This window comes from Antennarius striatus, chromosome 3, assembly GCF_040054535.1.
Source record: "Antennarius striatus isolate MH-2024 chromosome 3, ASM4005453v1, whole genome shotgun sequence".
NCBI lineage: Eukaryota > Metazoa > Chordata > Actinopteri > Lophiiformes > Antennariidae > Antennarius > Antennarius striatus.
This window is the reverse complement of record NC_090778.1, coordinates 29,353,792-29,374,069: the sequence shown is the minus strand read 5'-3', so window position 1 is coordinate 29,374,069 and position 20,278 is coordinate 29,353,792. Positions and strand designations below refer to the sequence as shown.

Here is a 20,278-nt window from a genome sequence, read left to right as displayed (position 1 = left end):
GTGTGTGTCTATAGGTGTGTGTGTGTGTGTATAGGTGTGCGTGTGTATAGGTGTGTGTGTGTGTGTGTATAGGTGTGTGTGTGTGTGTGTGTGTGTGTCTATAGGTGTGTGTGTGTGTGTGTGTGTGTGTGTGTGTATAGGTGTGTGTGTGACTGTGTGTGTGACTGTGTGTGTGTGTGTGTGTGTGTGTGTATAGGTGTGTGTGTGTGACTGTGTGTGTGTGTGTGTGTGTATAGGTGTGTGTGTGTGTGTGTGTGTGTGTGTATAGGTGTGTGTGTGTGTGTCTATAGGTGTGTGTGTGTATAGGTGTTTGACTGTGTGTGTGTATAGGTGTGTGTGACTGTGTGTGTGTGTGTGTGTGTGTGTCTATAGGTGTGTGTGTGTATAGGTGTGTGTGAGTTTGTGTGACTGTGTGTGTGTGTGTGTGACTGTGTGTGTGTGTGTGTATAGGTGTGTGTGTGTGTGACTGTGTGTGTGTGTGTGTATAGGTGTGTGTGTGTGTATAGGTGTGTGTGTGTGTGTCTGTGTATAGGTGTGTGTGTGTGTCTGTGTATAGGTGCGTGTGTGTGTGTGTGACTGTGTGTGTGTGTGTGTATAGGTGTGTGTGTGTGTGACTGTGTGTGTGTGTGTATAGGTGTGTGTGTGTGTATAGGTGTGTGTGTGTGTCTGTGTATAGGTGTGTGTGTGTGTGTGTGTGTGTGTGTGTCTGTGTATAGGTGCGTGTGTGTGTGTGTGACTGTGTGTGTGTGTGTGTATAGGTGTGTGTGTGTGTGACTGTGTGTGTGTGTGTATAGGTGTGTGTGTGTGTATAGGTGTGTGTGTGTGTGTCTGTGTATAGGTGTGTGTGACTGTGTGTGTGTGTATGTGTGTGTGTGTGTGTCTGTGTATAGGTGTGTGTGTGTGACTGTGTGTGTGTGTGTGTGTGTGACTGTGTGACTGTGTGTATGTGTGTGTGTGTGTGTGACTGTGTGACTGTGTGTGTGTGTGTGTGTGACTGTGTGACTGTGTGTGTGTGTGTGTGTGTGTGTGTGTGTGACTGTGTGTGTGTGTGTGTGTGTGTGTGTGTGTGCCCCCCCTGAAGGGTTAACGTGAAGCTGCTGAACAGGAACCAGGACCGGTTCTGGACCCTGTCTCCATCTGGACCTCGTGAGCCTTATGGAACAGCCCCCCCCCCCCCCTGCAGCCCCTCCCCCACTCTTCCTCTCTGCTGTGATGTCATCGTTTCCTGCCCAGCGGCGCCGGGGGCTCCGACCCGTCGCCTCCTGGACGTCATCCGCGCTGGACGGGTTCACGTGACCCCAGAACCTGCCCCCCCGGGGGGGTCTGGCCTGATGGGTTCCAGCTGTTCCTTCACTCTGGCTCTGACCCCCTCCCTGACCGGACCGTTAGCCCCCCCCCTTCTGTTCTGGACCTTCGCTGTTCTTTGCATTCTTCGCCCCCCCAGTCACTTCCTGTGGGGTAGAATTGCGTTCTGCTCCTTCCAGGACGAAGAGTCACCACACAACCAATCAGCAGCTCCGGCTCCTCCTGTGGCTCCGCCCCCTCTATACCGGACCAGAACTTTTCCGTCTGTCTGTCCCTCCAATCGCTGTCTGTGTTAGTAACCCCCCCCCACGCTCCTCCTCCTCTCTCACCAGGGGGCGGAGTCTGAGGCCCCACCTGCCACCCCCCACCCCACCCCCCACACCTGTTCTGACTCGTCGGCCAGGTGAGGAAGACTCCAAAGCCTTCATCTGCCCCCCCCCCCGACCAGGAGCCTGTCGCTCTGACGGGACCGTCTCTCTCTCTGCCCCCACACACACACACGGTCCTCCCCCCGCCCCTCCCTCTCTCCCCTGCCCCTCCCCCGTCTCCCTGCCCCCCACCCACTCCGACTGCCTAACCCAGTCTGATCTGCCTGACGCCGTGGAGCAGAACCGTCCTGCAGCTGATCTGGATCCACCACCCAGAACCCCATTGTTCTGGAGGAGAGACGGGTTCATGACCAGGACCTAGACCAGGACCTAGAACCAGGACCTAGAACCAGGAAATAGAACCAGGAAATAGAACCAGGACCTAAACCAGGACCTAGAACCAGGGTATAGAACCAGGACCCAGATCCAGGACCCAGTGACTGGAGGAGCAGGTATGAGGGGCCAGATGTTGGTGGCGTCTGCGGCCCTGCTGGCCCTAGGCTGCATTCTGATGCCCAGGGGGGGGGATGGAGGCGTTGTTTCTCTCCGGCAGACCGGAGGGGAGGCAGCAGACGGGCTGCTGGGTCGGGACCTCCAAGATCCAGAACCTGAAGTGGACCTGCTGGGAGGCAGCAGGCAAACAAGAGCTGCTGGTGGAGCAGGTGAGTGGAGAACCTTCAACTTCCAGGTCACAGCTGTGAGACCTGCAGTCGGTGTGGCCCCTGTGTGAGGAGCACACAGGGGCCACACCGACTGCAGGTCTCACATGTCTGCCCCAGGTCCCACCTGTCCTGTCCCAGACAGTTTTGTTTCCTAGATTAGGTTCCTAGATTCAGTTACTAGGTTGGGTTCCTAGACTAGGATCCTAGGTTAGGTTCCTAGACTAGGATCCTAGACTAGGTTCCTAGGTTAGGTTCCTAGACTAGGATCCTAGGTTAGGTTCCTAGACTAGGATCCTAGGTTAGGTTCCTAGACTAAGATCCTAGGTTAGGCTCCTAGACTAGGGTCCTAGGTTAGGTTCCTAGACTAGGGTCCTAGGTTAGGTTCCTAGACTAGGATCCTAGGTTAGGTTCCTAGACTAAGATCCTAGGTTAGGTTCCTAGACTTGGATCCTAGGTTAGGTTCCTAGACTAGGATCCTAGGTTAGGTTCCTAGACTAGGGTCCTAGGTTAGGTTCCTAGACTAGGGTCCTAGGTTAGGTTCCTAGACTAGGGTCCTAGACTGGGTTATTAGGTTAGGTTCCTAGACTGGGTTATTGGGTTAGGTTCTTAGACTAGGGTCCTAGGTTAGGTTCCTAGACTAGGGTCCTAGGTTAGGTTCCTAGACTAGGGTCCTAGACTGGGTTATTAGGTTTGGTTCTTAGACTAGGGTCCTAGGTTAGGTTTCTGGACTAGGGTCCTAGGTTAGGTTCCTAGACTAGGGTCCTAGGTTAGGTTCCTAGACTAGGGTCCTAGACTGGGTTATTAGGTTAGGTTCCTAGACTGGGTTATTGGGTTAGGTTCTTAGACTAGGGTCCTAGGTTAGGTTCCTAGACTAGGGTCCTAGGTTAGGTTCCTAGACGAGGGTCCTAGGTTAGGTTCCTAGACTGGGTTATTAGGTTAGGTTCTTAGACTAGGGTCCTAGGTTAGGTTCCTAGACTAGGGTCCTAGGTTAGGTTCCTAGACTAGGGTCCTAGACTGGGTTATTAGGTTTGGTTCTTAGACTAGGGTCCTAGGTTAGGTTTCTGGACTAGGGTCCTAGGTTAGGTTCCTAGACTAGGGTCCTAGGTTAGGTTCCTAGACTAGGGTCCTAGACTGGGTTATTAGGTTAGGTTCCTAGACTGGGTTATTGGGTTAGGTTCTTAGACTAGGGTCCTAGGTTAGGTTCCTAGACTAGGGTCCTAGGTTAGGTTCCTAGACGAGGGTCCTAGGTTAGGTTCCTAGACTGGGTTATTAGGTTAGGTTCTTAGACTAGGGTCCTAGGTTAGGTTCCTAGACGAGGGTCCTAGGTTAGGTTCCTAGACTGCGTTATTAGGTTAGGTGATGTATCTGGTTCATAGTCTTGATGGCTGAACGCTGGTGAACGGAACACTTTAACGAAATGCGTTAATGGAACACGTTAATGGAATGCGACCCGTGGAAAGACAGACGTGTTTTCCACTCAGACCTGCAGACGACCTCAGAGGAAACACGGATCATCCTGCAGCCGCCGCCGTGGCGCCGCTCATCTGAGTTCAGGCCCGTTTCCCACGTCTGAAACAAACCAGAACCAGAAGCTGTCCGGGTCTGATCAGCTGCAGGTGGAGGTGAACTGGTCTGTAGACCAGCGCCTCCAACCTGTTCACCTCCACCGGTTTCATCTAAAACCGTATTTAACAGACCTTCATCTGGTGGAGAACAGTTGGTGACTCCAGGACGCTGTAACAGTAATCAATCACCAGTGGTCTGAGGTCAGCAGACAACAAACAGCCTTTATTCATTAGTTAATAATCAATATCTGTCAACCAAACGATTTATTATAGAACAAAAATCCTTTCTAATGAGAAATAATTATAATAAACTGGATTCCAGGGACTGATGAGGTTTATTTTGAAATCTAGCGACTTCCGATCGCCGTAGGAGAAATCCTGATCATCTATATACAGTAATTATCACTAATCATTGGTACCTAACGGCCCGCGGCCCGGTACCAGGGCACGACCCGGGGGTTGGGGACCGACCGCTGATTTACAGGACAGACATGAAAGTTTCTTCTTCTTGCTGATTCAGCGTCTTGTGAGTTTGTGGAAACACTTTTTGGTTCCAGGCAGGATGAGAAGAGCAGCAGACGAAGGGAAGAAGAAGAAGAAAGACAAGAAGAAGAAGGAGCCCAAAGCCCCCAGAGCCCCCAAAGCCACGAGAGCCCCCAAAGCCACCAAGAAGCCCAAAGCTGAGAAGAAAGGAAAGAAGAAGGACAAGCCAACCACCACCCTACCACCCACCACCACCCTGCCGCCCACCACCACCCTACCGCCCACCACCACCCTGCCGCCCACCACCACAGGTGAGGACGCCACCCCGGTAGGACTCGACCTGGACCTAATGAATGTTACGTTGCTGACCTCATGTCTGTCTGCTGCCTCCAGCGATCCCAACAGACCCCCCCACGGAACCCTACACAGACTACCCCTACCTGGACCCTGGTGAGTACTGCAGCACACTTCAGATCAGGGTTAGGGTTAGTAGTTTAAAGGGGACTCCACCCGTCTACAGCTGGTTTACGGGTCTGGGGGTGCGGCTCTGCGGTTCCAGATGAAGTCAGCCCAATAAAGCGCCGCTGCCGTCGGTTTTTATGGGTTCAGAACCCGAACCGGTTGAACACTGTGGGACGTGTTGAGATCACTTCCTGCCTCTGTTTCTCCGTCAGATGGTGACTACTGGAAACCAGACGATGACTACTGGGAGGCTGAGCCCACGCCCCCCCGGCCTCAGCCCAAGACTACCACCACGGATCTGCCCTACGACTACTGGAGGCCAGAGGAGGAGGACCAAGTGGCTCCAGAGACAGACAACTATGATGACTACTGGAAACCAGAGGAGAAGGAGCCAACCCAACCGGTTCCTGATGGAGATCACTGGGAACCAGTGGACAAAGAGCCAACCAAACCAGTGACTGACAACTACGATGACTACTGGATACCTGAGGAGACGGACGACACCACACCAGCACCTGATGACTACGATGACTACTGGAAACCAGAGGAGAAGGAGCCAACCCAACCGGTTCCTGATGGAGATCACTGGGAACCAGTGGACAAAGAGCCAACCAAACCAGTGACTGACAACTACGATGACTACTGGATACCTGAGGAGACGGACGACACCACACCAGCACCTGATGACTATGATGACTACTGGAAACCAGAGGAGAAGGAGCCGCACACCCCGGTGACTGACGCCTACCCAACCCTCCCTGCCCCTGAGGCTGATGGGAAGACTGGGACCGATGATGCTGATTACTGGGATGCCACTCGTAAGTCTGCCTCATCGGTTGGGTCGGTTTTGGACGGGGATGTTTGTGGGGGGGCAGACGAAAGGTTGGTTTGCTTGTTGGTTGTTTGGCTTGTTGGTTTGTTAATTTGTTGGTTGGTCAGTTTGTTGTTTGCTGGTTGTTTGTTTGTGTGTTGCTATGGAGAGCGGTGGGTGATGTCTGACTGCTCATGACTAACACCCAGTCTTCTCGTTAACGTGCGTTCTTCCGTCTTTTACACACATTTTTTGTCAGAGACACGCGATCATTGGACAACGTGCGTCTCTGGGACTCAAGCCTTAAATACTTACAATAAAAAAATCGATGCTACATTTTCCCACGATATCATGATGTAAAAGGAAAACAACCAAGAGACAATGACTAAAAAACAATCAGAAGTTAATGAAGAAACAGAGACGGATATTACTGCAGATATTACTACAGGTATTACTACAGATATTACTACAGGTATTACTACAGATGTTACTACAGATATTACTACAGATATTACTACAGGTATTATTACAGGTATTACTACAGATATTACTACATATATTACTATAGATATTACTACAGATATTACTACAGATATTACTATAGGTATTACTACAGGTATTACTACAGATATTACTACAGGTATTACTACAGATATTACTACAGATATTACTACAGGTATTACTACAGGTATTACTACAGATATTACTACATATATTACTATAGATATTACTACAGATATTACTACAGATATTACTACAGGTATTACTACAGGTATTACTACAGATATTACTACAGATATTACTATAGATATTACTACAGATATTACTACAGATATTACTACAGGTATTACTACAGGTATTACTACAGGTATTACTACAGATATTACTACAGATATTACTACAGGTATTACTAAAGATATTACTGCAGATATTACTGCAGATATTACTACAGGTATTACTACAGATATTACTACAGATATTACTATAGGTATTACTACAGGTATTACTACAGATATTACTAAATATATTACTATAGATATTACTATAGATATTACTGCAGATATTACTACAGATATTACTACAGCTATTACTGCAGATATTACTACAGATATTACTACAGATATTACTGTAATGTGTGTAGAGAATATGCAAATTAAAGGTAAAAATCCACGAGGTGCAACCTTCCACCGAACACATCAACTCAGTGAACAACAACATGAAGTTCACCAGAGAGGATGTGAAGGACAACAGTTTGTCCTTTTTGGATTGTGAGGTCGGCATAAAAGATGACAGAAGTCTGAATGTTGGGGTATATAGGAAACCAACACACACGGACCAGTACCTGCTTTTTGAGACTCACCACCCACTGGAGCACAAGCTGGGCGTCATCAGGACCCCGCAGGACAGGGCTGATAGGCTACCAACCAGTGCCCTGGACCAGGTGAAAGAACACCTGGAAGGGGCACTGGAAACATGTGGAGATCCTGACTGGACCGTGTTGGAATCTGACGTGTGTTCATACATGATGTGTGTTCATACATGACGTGTGTTCATACATGACGTGTGTTCATACATGACGTGTGTTCATACATGACGTGTGTTCATACATGACGTGTGTTCATACCTGACGTGTGTTCATACATGATGTGTGTTCATACATGACGTGTGTTCATACCTGACGTGTGTTCATACCTGACGTGTGTTCATACATGACGTGTGTTCATACATGACGTGTGTTCATACATGACATGTGTTCATACGTGTTCTTTCCTCATGCAGTCGAGCTTCCAGACAATCTTCCGTTCCCCGACGGAAAGGAGGTGGGAACCGTGACAGGTCAGTCTACAAAGCAGCATGTAGCATGTAGCATGCTAATGCTAACCAACAGAAGAGGGCGGGGACTAGTTTACATGTTCAGGTGTGGAGGAGGTCTGTCCCGTCCAATCACAGACCAGCATCAGAGTGATGTGTGGGCGGCGAACCCTCACCTCGAGTCGGTGGTGCTGAGTCAGTGTCCCTCTGGAGGGGGCGGTCCTTAAAACCACCCCCTCTGGAGGGGGCGGTCCTTAAAACAATCCCATCTGGAGGGGCGGTCCTTAAAGCCCCCCTGTCATCACGTGACTTCTGTTCTGATTCTGGTCCATTCAAAGGGGAGGTCACAGCTTAATTACAGGCACCGAGGCGTCCAATCAGGGAGCAGTGGACAGACATCCAATCAGGGGCCGGTTTAACGTGGCGCTGATATTTTACAGACACGCCCACAATCACCCCCCCCTACGGCGGAACGTGGTACGAAGACTACGACGAATACGGCACGAGTACGTACACACACACACACACACACACACACACACACACACACACACACACACACACACACACACACACTCTGATGGTGGTTCTTTCAGGGGGGAGGGAGACGGATGAGAAATGGATGGAGAAGGAGAGGGAGCGAGCGCAGAAGGAGAGAGACAGACAGGAGAGAGGTAAGGAGACCCAGATGTGTGTGTGTGTGTGTGTGTGTGTGTGTGTGTGTGTGTGCGTGCGTGTGTGTGTGTGTGTGTGTGTGTGTGTGTGTGTGTGTGTGTGTGTGTGTATCATCAAAGGTGTCCCATCATGCTGCTGTCAGCGTGGCGTCTGATGACCCGTTCAGCCTCAAACTGTCGTGGGGGGGGGTTGTCTCTGATCTGGGGTCAGAGGTCACGTCCTGACTGGATGCTTCATGGCTGCGGGGGTCAAGGTGAGACGGGTTGTTAGCTAAATCCCGAGGGCCTCAAACGAACCCCCCCCACTGGCCCCCCTAAAGGTGAAGACCAGGGGAACCCCAGAGGGGGGGTCTGGGGGCGAGGAGAAGAGGAATCCAGGTAGTAACGTCGGGGGGCTGAGGGTCCAAACATGAAGAACAATTAGGGGGGCGTTTTGGGGGCGTCGACAGATGAGCTCATTTACATTTAAAGCCCCGCCCAGAGAACACGTTTCAGACAGGCTGGTTGGACGGGGGGGCTTTCCTTGTCTTCAAAGGGACATTTTGACATTTCTACTGAAAGTTTCCAAAAGCTTCTTGCGGGGGGCGGAGCTTGGGGCGGGGCAGAGGTGTGAGTCTGGATTAAAGGCGGAGTCCAGGATAAATGCGTTCCCTCATGTTGTCATGACGACCAGCCGTTTACGTTCTTCCACGGGTTCCATTCCTCTGATTCGCTGGTGGGCGGGGCTTCTGGCCCCGCCCCTGGTCTCCCGCCCTCTGTGTTATTGGAGCATCGGGTTCCACGTCCCCCCGGTCAGACAGCCTCCTGCTCTACGTCGCCGTGACGACCCCTCCATGATCAGGACCGTCTGGGTTTGATCACCACATCTGGTTCTCGTCATGCCCCCCCCCCCCCCCTTTGGGGATTTTCACATTTGCACAATCGTGATGAGAAGAGACGCCCCCCCCCAGGAATGTGGATCTGATGCCCGTCTGTTCGTTGCAGAGCGGCTGCAGCGGCTGAAGGAGGCGGAGGAACGTGCCAAGACCCGCCCCCGGGTCTTCAAAGAGCCCAAGAGTAGGTGGGCCTAGGGGGGCGTGGGGCCAGGGGCCCTGGGGGGCCCCGTCTCACTGACTGTCTGTCTGCAGGGTGCCCCCCGCTGGGGATGGAGTCCCACCTGGTGGAGGCAGACCAGCTGACGGCCTCCTCCATGTCCCAGTACAGCTTCGCTCCCCAGAGGGCGCGGCTCAACATGCAGGTAGGCCACGCCCACCGTCACACCGCCAGAAACGCCCTGACATCAGTAACCATGGAGACGACACGCTGCTGGGAAACTACCGGTTGGTCTGTTTGACCGCTGATGTCATCACAGTGTCTGTGATGTCACAACTATGATCTCTTCACGTTGCACACGCGTGTTCTGGCCAATGCTTTCAGGGCTCCGAGGATGAGGATGACATGAGGGGCGGAGCCTGGTGCGCCAACGCCGAGGACGCCACTCACTGGTTTGAGCTTGACGCTCGCAAAGAGACGGAGTTCACCGGGGTCATCACGCAGGGGCGGGGCTCCACCAACGAGTAGGACCCGACGCCGACGCGCGTTCACCGGTTCACCTGTTGTCTACCTGTTGTCTGCCTGTTGTCTGCCTGTTGTCTACCTGTTGTCTACCTGTTGTCTACCTGTTGTCTGCCTGTTGTCTACCTGTTGTCTGCCTGTCGTCTGCCTGTCGTCTACCTGTTGTCTACCTGTTGTCTACCTGTTGTCTGCCTGTTGTCTACCTGTTGTCTGCCTGTTGTCTACCTGTTGTCTACCTGTTGTCTACCTGTTGTCTGCCTGTCGTCTGCCTGTTGTCTTCCTGTTGTCTGCCTGTTGTCTGCCTGTTGTCTACCTGTTGTCTGCCTGTTGTCTGCCTGTTCACCTGTTGTCTACCTGTTGTCTGCCTGTTGTCTGCCTGTTGTCTGCCTGTTGTCTACCTGTTGTCTACCCGTTGTCTGCCTGTCGTCTGCCTGTTGTCTACCTGTTGTCTGCCTGTTGTCTACCTGTTGTCTGCCTGTTGTCTACCTGTTGTCTGCCTGTTGTCTACCTGTTGTCTGCCTGTTGTCTACCTGTTGTCTACCCGTTGTCTGCCTGTCTTCTGCCTGTTGTCTACCTGTTGTCTGCCTGTTGTCTACCTGTTGTCTGCCTGTTCGTCTACCTGTTGTCTGCCTGTTGTCTGCCTGTTGTCTACCCGTTGTCTGCCTGTCGTCTGCCTGTTGTCTACCTGTTGTCTGCCTGTTGTCTACCTGTTGTCTGCCTGTTGTCTACCTGTTGTCTGCCTGTTGTCTACCTGTTGTCTACCTGTTGTCTGCCTGTTGTCTGCCTGTTGTCTGCCTGTTGTCTACCTGTTGTCTACCCGTTGTCTGCCTGTCGTCTGCCTGTTGTCTGCCTGTTGTCTACCTGTTGTCTACCCGTTGTCTGCCTGTTGTCTGCCTGTTGTCTGCCTGTTCACCTGTTGTCTACCTGTTGTCTGCCTGTTGTCTGCCTGTTGTCTGCCTGTTGTCTACCTGTTGTCTACCCGTTGTCTGCCTGTCGTCTGCCTGTTGTCTGCCTGTTGTCTACCTGTTGTCTGCCTGTTGTCTGCCTGTTGTCTACCTGTTGTCTGCCTGTTGTCTACCCGTTGTCTGCCTGTTCGTCTGCCTGTTGTCTACCTGTTGTCTGCCTGTTGTCTGCCTGTTGTCTGCCTGTTGTCTGCCTGTTGTCTACCTGTTGTCTACCCGTTGTCTGCCTGTCGTCTGCCTGTTGTCTGCCTGCTGTCTGCCTGTTCACCTGTTGTCTGCCTGTTGTCTACCTGTTGCCCACCTGTCGTCTCATTCCAGGACGGACTACGTGACGTCGTACTTCCTGGCCTTCAGTAACGACAGCAGGGATTGGACGACCATCCATGATGGCTACGCTGACTGGGTGAGCCCCCCCATGGGGTCTGTGCTGGTGTGTCTACTTCCTGTTGTCCGTGCTGACTTCCTGCTCTCCTCCAGCTGTTCTTTGGGAACAGCGATAAGGACACCCCGGTGATGAACCAGCTAGCGGTGCCCGTGCTAGCGCGCTACATCCGCGTCATCCCTCAGAGCTGGAACGGTTCTCTGTGCATGAGGCTGGAGGTCCTGGGCTGCCCCCTCCCTGGTGAGCCCCGCCCCCACGAAAGGATTGTCCCTCCGAAATAAAACCCCTGATCATCTGAGGGAAAGCTGGGTCACATGTCTCACAGGAAAGCTTTTTCAGGGCGGGGCTAGTGCTTCAGTGGGTGTCAGCAGCCATTAGCAGCTAGTAGCAGTAGCAGTTAGCAGCCTGTAGCAGTTAGCAGCTAGTAGCAGTTAGCAGCTAGCAGCCTGTAGCAGTTAGCAGCTAGGGGCTTGTTACCTGGATTGACGCCGACCCCAAATAAACCAGATATTTTTTTACATCCGTTCTTAAAGAGAAATAAAAGTGTCCAGCCACTAGGGGGCAGTAACAGATCATTATCAGACGGGAGTGGCTGGATCTGATGGATCTGAAGGGATGCAGCTCTGGTCTTCAACGACTTCTGTCTTAGTGAAGGTCCAGGGATGTTCTCTGGATCTCCTGGAGATCTCCTGTGTTCCTAACGGCGTTTCCCCCCCCCAGACCCGGCGGAGCTGCTGTACCAACAGAACGAAGTGACGCCGGTCGACTATCTGCAGTTCAAACATCACAGCTACTCAGAGATGGTGGCGGTGAGTATCTTCACCCCCAGCAGGAAGGACCGGGTCCCCGTGGACCAGGAGGGGCATGGCCCGAAGTGAGGGGCGTGGCCCGAAGTGAGGGGCGTGGCCCGAAGTGAGGGGCGTGGCCCGCCGTGAACCTGTGATGCGTTTGTCCTCGTCCTCCAGCTCATGAAGTCCGTGAACGACGAGTGTCCCAACATCACCAGCATCTACAGCCTGGGCCGCAGCTCCGGGGGCCGTGAGCTCATCGCCATGGTGATCTCAGGGAACCCCACAGAGCACGAGATAGGTGAGCCTCACCTGCAGCGGGCGTGGCCCAGACCGACGCACCGGCAGAGATTACCGGGATCCCTCGTAAACATTGGGTGGGGCCCGCAGGTGACGGCACGCCATTAATAACAGGTGTGGTCTGGTTGGCAGGTGAGCCCGAGTTCCGCTTCACGGCTGGTCTCCATGGAAACGAAGCCACAGGGCGGGAGCTGCTCCTGCTCCTCATGCAGTACCTGTGCAAGGAGTACAAGGACCGGAACCCCCGCGCCCAGCGACTGGTGGAGGGGCTGCGCCTGCACCTGGTGCCCTCGCTCAACCCCGACGGGCACCAGAAGGCCTTCGAAGCGGTCAGTTCACGCACTCACACCACGCCCACCCAGAAGCCCCGCCCAGGTCCACTACACCTGGAACCGCCTGGTTCAGGTCCTCAGATGGGATGTTAGCGCTAGCGCCGCCTCGCCGGTGCAATAAAGTTCACTCAAACACAACTTTACGCGTCCTTCAGTCGCTGACAGACGCCCCCCAGGGGACTCAACCCTCACCTGTCCCCACAGGGGTCCGAGCTGAGCGGCTGGACCACGGGACACTTCACTGAGGACGGCTTCGACATCTTCCAGAACTTCCCGGACCTCAGCTCCGTCCTGTGGGACGCCGAGGACAAAGGTCTGGTGCCCAAACTCAGCCCCAACCACCACATCCCCGTCCCAGAGGACCTGGAGGACAGCGACTCGGTAGGGGGCGCCACCGCGCCGCTCACGGACGCTACCAACGCTAATTACCACTGATTAGATGATCACGCTACGCTAAGCTAAGAAGCTACAGAGATGGTTTTGAACCAGTCTGGGTCTGGGAGTCTCTGGAGTTCAAACCAACAAACCTTCAGGTCTCCACAGGGAACGGGTTCCAGACTCTCTCTGATCCTGATCCTCTGGTTCTGTTCCAGATCGCCGTGGAAACCAGAGCCATCATCTCCTGGATGAAAAGCCATCCTTTTGTTTTGGGTGCAAACTTCCAGGGGGGGGAGGCGGTGGTGGCCTACCCCTACGACAGCTTGCGCCTCAACAAGCCTGCAGACCAGCTGAGGGTCCACAGCCGTCGGAAGAGGCAGTACGAGGACGAGTTCGACGTGACGGAGTGGGGGCGGGGCTACCAGGAGGAGCCCGACGAGGACTGGAGACAAAGGGGGTACTCAGACCCGGAGGAGGAGTGGAGGAACCAAGGCTACGACCGGGGCTACGACCGGGGCTACGACCGGGGAGAGGACCGGGGCTACGACCGGGGCTACGACCGGGGCTACGACCGGGGAGAGGACCGGGGCTACGACCACGGATACGCCCAGGAATACGAGCGCGGGTACGACCACGACCACGGCTACAACCAGGGCTACGACCACCGAGAGGAGGAGGAGGACGACCGAGGGAGGGGCGGGGGGTACGCCTACGCCGAGCCGGCGGACGAGCCCCGGGTGACGGCGGACGAGTCGCTGTTCCGCTGGCTCGCCGTCTCATATGCCTCCACCCACCTGACCATGACCCACAACCACCAGGGCTCCTGCCAGGGGGGCCCGGCTCCGGGCCAGGGCATCGTCAACCGGGCCAAGTGGAAGCCCATCACTGGAAGTAAGTGGAGCCCAGTTCCCCCTGGTGGACACGACGTGCACTGCAGGTTCTGACTGAGGTTGGCTCCCCAAGGGGACCTGCACACAGCATGAGTTCCCCCGGACCCCCCTGAACCCGCTCTGACCTTCATGTGTTCTGTGTCCAGGTATGAACGACTTCAGCTACCTGCACACCAACGCCCTGGAGCTGACCGTCTTCCTGGGCTGCGATAAGTTCCCCCACCAGAGCCAGCTGGCCCACGAGTGGGAGAAGAACCGGGAGGCCATGCTGACCTTCATGGAGCAGGTCAGTCCCGGGGGGGGGGGGGGCTGAGGGCCTGATGGGCCCGCCCCCAGCCTGAGAAACCACCCCCAACCGCAGTGTTAGTTTCCTTCATATACGAGAAACAAACTCCGGCTAGCCAACAAAACTAACAAGTTTGTTAAACTAACTAGATTTTAAAACAAATTTTTTTTTAACTAAGTTTTTAAACTAACTAGGTTTTAAAACAACCAACCAACTAACTAACTAGGTTTTAAACTGAACACGTTTTGAATTAACTAGCCACAAGTTTGAACAAATTAGGTTCTAAACTAACTAGGTTTGGAACTAACTAGATTTAAAATAACTAGGTTTTAAACTAACTACTTTTGAACTAACTAGATTTTAAACTAACTAGCTTTTAAACTAATAAGGGTTTGAACTAACTAGGTTTTAAACTAACTAGGTTTTGAACAAATTAGGTTCTAAATTAAGTAGGTCTTGAACTAACCAGTTTTTAAATTAATTAGGTTTTAAATTAACTAGATTTGAAAACTAACTAACTAGGTTTTAAATTAACCAGTTTTTTGAACTAATGAACAAACTAGGTTCTAAACTAACAAGTTTTTGAACTAAGTGACTAACTAATTTTTAAACTAAGTAGTTTTGAACTCAGGAGGTTTTAAACTAGCTAACTGGGTTTTAAACTAACTACGTTAGTAAACTAACTACTTTTTGAACTAATGAACTAACTACATTTTAAACTAACGGTTTTTGAACAAACTAGGTTCTAAATTAGATTTGAACTTTTGAACTAATTAGTTTTTAAACTAACTAGATTTTTAAACTGACTAGGTTTTAAACTAACTAGTTTTTGAACTAATGAACTAACAAGCTTTTAAACGAACTAGGTTTTCAATTGGGATTTAAACTAGCTAACTAGCTATTAAACTAACTAGGTTTTGAATTTAGTTTTGAACTAACTAGGTTTTTAAAATAACTAATTTTTTAACTAATGAACTAACTACATTTTTAACTAGGTTTTTGAACAAACTAACTAACTAGGTTTTAAACTACCTAGTTTTTGAACAAAGTAACTCTAAACTAACCAGGTTTTATACTAACAGTTTTTAAACTAACTAGTTTTAAACTAACTAGAGGAACCGCCCCCAGCTGGAGAGACCGCCTCCTGTGCTGAACCCAAACCCAGCGGCCTCGGCTGCTCTGACCTCTGGTCCAATGGTAACTCGGTTGCTGGGGGTCGTGACCTCAGGACCAGTTCCTCCAGCGGTGGGGGCGTGTGTCCCGGGACGCGGCCCAGGGTGTAGCCCTCTGAGCTCGTCTTCATCACGTTTACAATCCGGTCTCTCCTCTTCCTCGTGTTTTGGTGAACTGTGGTTGTGATCAGGTGTCAGGGGTTCACGTCTGGTCACATGTTCATCAGCCAATCAGAGCTAGTTAGCTAAATCAAGCTATCAAGCTAACTGTGTTCACACTGACAGTTAGCCCCATTGCTAACGGCTAGCTCAGTGTGTAGCCATCAAGCTAGCCGTGTTGTAACCTTTTAACAAGCTAACCAACTCCCTGCTAACCAATAGCCTCCTAGCCAACCATTAGCCTGCCTGCTCAGGGCAGGGTGAGCCATCCAATCAGAGCCCTGTGTTCAGACCCCGCCTCCGCTTCTGTCCAGGTGCACCGGGGCATCAGGGGCATCGTGAAGGACCAGCAGGGGAATGCCATCGGAAACGCCACCGTGTCCGTGGAGGGGGTCGACCACGACGTAACCACAGGTGCGCTGAAGCCCCGCCCCCCCCGTTGCCCCCGTTGCATTCTAGAACCAATCGCGTGTCTCCACTCGTTGCAGCGCCGAGCGGCGACTACTGGCGGCTGCTGAACCCGGGGGAGTACCGGGTGACGGCGCGCGCCGAGGGTTTCTCCCCCCTCACCAAGCTGTGCGTGGTGGGCTACCAGCCGGGGGCCACCACCTGCAGCTTCAACCTGGCCAAGTCCAACTGGGACCGCATCAAACAGGTGAGCCCCCCCCTGAAGCCCCACCCCCCAGGCCAACCGGGCACTGACCCCTCCCCCCCTCTGCAGATCATGGCTCTCCACGGCAACAAGCCCATCAGGCTCACCTACGCCACCCGGGCCCAGAGCCCCCCCGCGGGCGGCAGGCGGCGCGTGGGGGTTAACCCCCAGGTCAGCGCCGACCGGAAGCGGCGGCTCCGGATAGCCCGCCTCCGCCGCCTGCGCCAGCAGAGGTTGCTGAGGTTACGGTCGATGACGACGACCACGTTACCGCCGACGACGTCCCCGCCCATCACCACCACAGGCCCCGCCCCCCCAGAGACCACGACATCCTGGTACGACTCGTGGGTGGTTGGGGAGGGGCAGTCCTCCACCCCCGGGGGGTTCATAGACTCTATCCTGGACTACGAGTACAAGATCGATGACTACTGAAGCCACGCCCCCTCCACGCTCCGAGGGGGAGGGGCTTCCCACCCGAATATTAACGATGTTAACGGTATAAAGATCACATGACTCCGCTCACGTCTGTCTGCTTGACTTTATTTAGAAACAGGAAGTTCCTCTGACGTGGCAGGAAGTTCATGCTCAGAGACAGGAAGTTGTTTTATAATAAAGGTTTGCTGATCCAACGCCGTCTGTCTGAACTCTCTGACCCCGCCCCCTCAGTGGCTCACGTTCATCTCGCTCTCCTCCTCCTCACCGGCGCCGAAGGCGGAGAAGCTGATTGGCTGGCAGTCCAGCGTGCGCAGGTTGACCAGAGCCGCCGTCTGCGTGCTGTGGAATTCTGGGATGGCGACCAGCAGAACCTCCTGACCGTCGGGTCCTGGAGGACGAGAAGAACCGCAGGGCCACAGCGCCACCTGGTGGTCAGGGCCGGTACCACAGGTCCACCAGGACCACACACAGAAACACACACACACCTGTGATGACCTTTGACCTCAGGGTGGGGGCGCTGCCGCTGAAGTAGACGTGGGGACACTCGTCCAGGATGAAGGGGTCTCTCTGGTAGAACGGGTAGCAGCCTGGAACGGGGGCGGGTCAGTCATGTGATCAGAAGTGGGTCATGTGATGGGTGTATTGGGGGGAGGGGTCAGCTCACCCAGCGTGTCGGGCGCAGTGGGGGCCAGGTGCCCCAGCCGGAGCGTCTCCTCCAGGACGTCCAGTGGCCCCCCCAGGCTGCTGAACCTCAGGATGTCGCTGACGTTCTGCCCCGACGTTCCCAGAAACCTTTGAGGCAGGGCGGGGCCTTCAGGAAACGTCTGTGTGCGTGCTAACGCGCTAACGTGCTAACGCTCACCTGACGCCGTCGATGCTGGCCTGGTAGGGGTTGGGGGTCAGCTGGAGGGTGGGGTAGGCGGATGCCAGGGGCAGCAGGCAGCGGTGCAGCGGCTGCTGAGGGAGGGTGTAGTTGGTGGGGTCGTTCTGACCCGGCATCACGTCCACCGGAACCGACGCCTGCACACAGGAAGCAGCGACTCACACCCGACAGCCAATCAGAGGCAGCGTCTGTGTCGAGGGGGCGTGGCGTGTGGGCGGACTCACCACCAGCTGCAGCAGCAGCTCGTCCAGCAGGCGCACTGCCTCCACGCTGCCGGGGGGGGTCTTCTTGGTCAGGTACCGGGGCTGCGGGGGGGAGGGACAGCCTGAAGGAACAGCAGAGGGGCGTGTCCTGAGGGGCGTGTCTAGAGAGGCGGGGCAGCTCCTCTTACCTTGCTGGAGGCGTCCTTGTCCTGGGTGCTCTGGCTCAGCAGGTTCCCGGCCAGCAGCACCCGGGTGATGGCGGCGGCCCCCCCCTGCTCGCCCGGCTCGCCCAGCTGACCCGTTACCATGTCGACCAGCAGCTGCAGCCCCAGCATGCTGTCAGCGCGGCTGCTGCCCAGACCCAGACCCGACGCCAGCAGCACAAACCTGCCCAGGGCACGGGGTTAGGGGCAGGGGCGGGGCCAGGTGTGTGTGTGTGTGTGTGTGTGTGTGGTCACCTGTCGGAGCTCAGGGGGGGTCGGGGCGTCTGAACAGGAAGATCAGCCCAGCAGAAGTCCTCCACCGTGAACCTCCCATCATTCCTCTCTGCTCCATAGATCGCAATAACACTTCCTGACACACACACACACACACACACACACACACACACACACACACACACACACACACACACACACACACACACACACGAACACACACACACACACACACACACGTTGGGACCTCGTGTTCCCCTCACACCCGAAACCCGTTCTCCTTGACTTCCGTCACTCCTTCCCGTCTCCTGTGGTCGTCATGGCGACCCATCACTGCTGCTCACCAGACACACACCTGTCACACACCTGTCCCGGTCCAGCCGCCCCTCCAGCCGGATCCTCTGCAGCTCGTCCTCCAGGATCAGCTCGTCGCTGGCGCTGATGTGTCTGGTTCGCGCCGGCTGGGGCAGCAGGTTGTGCTGCGGGACAGGAAGTAGAGTCACACCGACAGGAAGTAGAGTCACACCGACAGGAAGTAGAGTCACACCGACAGGAAGTAGAGTCACACCGACAGGAAGTAGAGTCACAGTGACAGGAAGTAGAGTCACACCGACAGGAAGTAGAGTCACACCGACAGGAAGTAGAGTCACACCGACAGGAAGTAGAGTCACACCGACAGGAAGTAGAGTCACACCGACAGGAAGTAGAGGTCACAGTGACAGTCGTCTGTGTAGGTTCTCAGTCATCAGGTCTGGTTCTCCGGGAGCTGGTGAGTCGATCCACTGGACTAAAGAACGTTCTTGAAGACGTTTCGTCTGTCATCCAGGAGACCCTTCAGTTCAGAGGGGGCTGATCATGTCCAGATTATTACCCCTGTGGGGTGTGGTCAGATTATTACCCCTGTGGGGTGTGGTCAGATTATTACCCCTGTGGGGTGTGGTCAGATTATTACCCCTGTGGGGTGTGGTCAGATTATTACCCCTGTGGGGTGTGGTCAGATTATTACCCCTGTGGGGTGTGGTCAGATTATTACCCCTGTGGGGTGTGGTCAGATTATTACCCCTGTGGGGTGTGGTCAGTGCTTTTCACATTCCAACGACCGACGTTAAACCCGTCTTCAAGAAGAAACATCTTCAAGAACGTTCTAAAGTCCAGCGGATCGACTCAACAGCTTCTGGAGAACCAGACCTGATGACTGAGAACCTACACAGACGACTTGTACACAATGTCACAATAACAGGAAGTAGAGGTCACACTGACAGGAAGTAGAGGTCACACTGACAGGAAGTAGAGGTCACACTGACAGGAAACAGGTCACACTGACAGGAAGTAGAGTCACACTGACAGGAAGTAGAGGTCACACTGACAGGAAACAGGTCACACTGACAGGAAGTAGAGTCACACTGACAGGAAACAGGTCACACTGACAGGAAGTAGAGTCACACTGACAGGAAACAGGTCACACTGACAGGAAATAGACGCCAACAGGAAGCAGAAGCCAACAGGAAACAGAAGTGTGAATCCAGCGTGACCTCTGACCTCCTCACTGATCTCCCTCAGGATGGACGGCTGCAGTTCCATGCGCTTGAACAGCGTTCCCACAATGCAACACTGCTCCCCCGTCTGGAGGTCACACAGCTTCCTGATGGCCAGGCCCGGTCCTGCAGACAGGAAGAACTCTGAACCACGCTCCCTTCAACAGCTCTGACGTCACAGCAGGAGGGGCCCCCACACCGCCTCCCCTCCATCGGTTACCGGGTGACAATGACCAACCTACGGAACCGGGTCCCAACACTACCGGGAGCTCACCCCACTTCCGCCGGGCCCGCTCCGTCAGCAGCGGCCTCATCTGCATCAGCCGGGCCGCGTAGATGTGCGCGTACTGCCGGCCGAAGCTCCGCTCCCCGACCCGGAAGCGCTCCGAGCCGGCCGCGTAGGCCGGAGACAGCCGCTCGAACACCGGCGCCTGGTCGTCCGAGGCCGGGCGCCGGAGCAGCGAGGAGCCCCCCCTCTGGAGGCTCAGGTCGGAGAACATCTGTCCCGGAGCAGAACGACCCCCCCGTTAGAACCCGCTAGCGTTAGCCGGAGTTAGCATGAGGGCTCCGGCAGCACGAACCTTTACCGCAGCGGGTCCGGCTTCAGGGCTGGGGGGTCTGGCGCCACTGCGGTCCGTCCGGTACTGAGGTTCTGACCGGAACCGGAGCTCCGATCCGCCGTCAGACTCGAGCCGGTTCCCGCGGAATCGCGTCACGCGGGTTCTCGCGAGAAATCGCGAGAAGAGAAACAAAAATAATTGTTAGGAGACGTCACGGAGTGACGTCAC

The 20,278-nt window shown here is 54.1% G+C and overlaps 2 protein-coding genes across 3 annotated transcripts; one reads left to right on the top strand and one right to left on the bottom strand.

Moving 5' to 3' along the window:
- Positions 1–1,878: 1,878 nt before the first annotated feature.
- On the top strand, positions 1,879–16,626 carry aebp1b (AE binding protein 1b). The gene is made up of 21 exons (XM_068311143.1): positions 1,879–2,335; positions 4,458–4,694; positions 4,777–4,833; positions 5,058–5,663; positions 7,436–7,492; positions 7,909–7,974; positions 8,065–8,142; positions 9,127–9,198; positions 9,270–9,379; positions 9,559–9,698; positions 10,977–11,061; positions 11,136–11,280; positions 11,761–11,849; positions 12,006–12,129; positions 12,261–12,457; positions 12,665–12,841; positions 13,054–13,729; positions 13,875–14,014; positions 15,660–15,759; positions 15,834–16,000; positions 16,067–16,626. Exons 1-21 carry the CDS (start codon positions 2,128–2,130, stop codon positions 16,427–16,429), a joined length of 3,894 nt encoding a protein of 1,297 aa, XP_068167244.1. The 5' UTR covers positions 1,879–2,127; the 3' UTR covers positions 16,430–16,626.
- pold2 (polymerase (DNA directed), delta 2, regulatory subunit) lies at positions 16,521–20,221 on the bottom strand. Of its 2 annotated transcripts, none has more exons than XM_068311144.1 (11): positions 20,072–20,221; positions 19,729–19,990; positions 19,495–19,616; positions 18,311–18,434; positions 17,977–18,091; positions 17,707–17,905; positions 17,540–17,620; positions 17,295–17,452; positions 17,097–17,224; positions 16,918–17,019; positions 16,521–16,820 (listed from the first exon to the last, which is right to left on the bottom strand). In XM_068311144.1, exons 2-11 carry the CDS (start codon positions 19,988–19,990, stop codon positions 16,660–16,662), a joined length of 1,452 nt encoding a protein of 483 aa, XP_068167245.1. In that variant the 5' UTR covers positions 20,072–20,221; the 3' UTR covers positions 16,521–16,659. The 2 variants fall into 2 exon arrangements, with proteins under 2 accessions (XP_068167245.1, XP_068167246.1); XM_068311145.1 differs by having other exon boundaries at positions 19,765–19,990; positions 20,072–20,220.
- Between the last annotated feature and the right edge of the window lie 57 nt (positions 20,222–20,278).

What these genes read in the sequence shown, in the direction of transcription:
- aebp1b (XM_068311143.1), top strand. Translation starts at nt 2,128, where the DNA reads ATGAGGGGCCAGATGTTGGTGGCGTCTGCGGCCCTGCTGGCCCTAGGC. An exon ending in AAGAGCTGCTGGTGGAGCAG is followed by an intron (nt 2,336 to 4,457) that starts GTGAGTGGAGAA and finishes TTTTGGTTCCAG; the next exon opens with GCAGGATGAGAAGAGCAGCA. An exon ending in CCTGCCGCCCACCACCACAG is followed by an intron (nt 4,695 to 4,776) that starts GTGAGGACGCCA and finishes TGCTGCCTCCAG; the next exon opens with CGATCCCAACAGACCCCCCC.
- pold2 (XM_068311144.1), bottom strand. Translation starts at nt 19,990, where the DNA reads ATGTTCTCCGACCTGAGCCTCCAGAGGGGGGGCTCCTCGCTGCTCCGG. An exon ending in CCCCCCCTGAGCTCCGACAG is followed by an intron (nt 17,906 to 17,976) that starts GTGACCACACAC and finishes TGCCCTGGGCAG; the next exon opens with GTTTGTGCTGCTGGCGTCGG. An exon ending in AGCTGCTGCTGCAGCTGGTG is followed by an intron (nt 17,453 to 17,539) that starts GTGAGTCCGCCC and finishes TCCTGTGTGCAG; the next exon opens with GCGTCGGTTCCGGTGGACGT.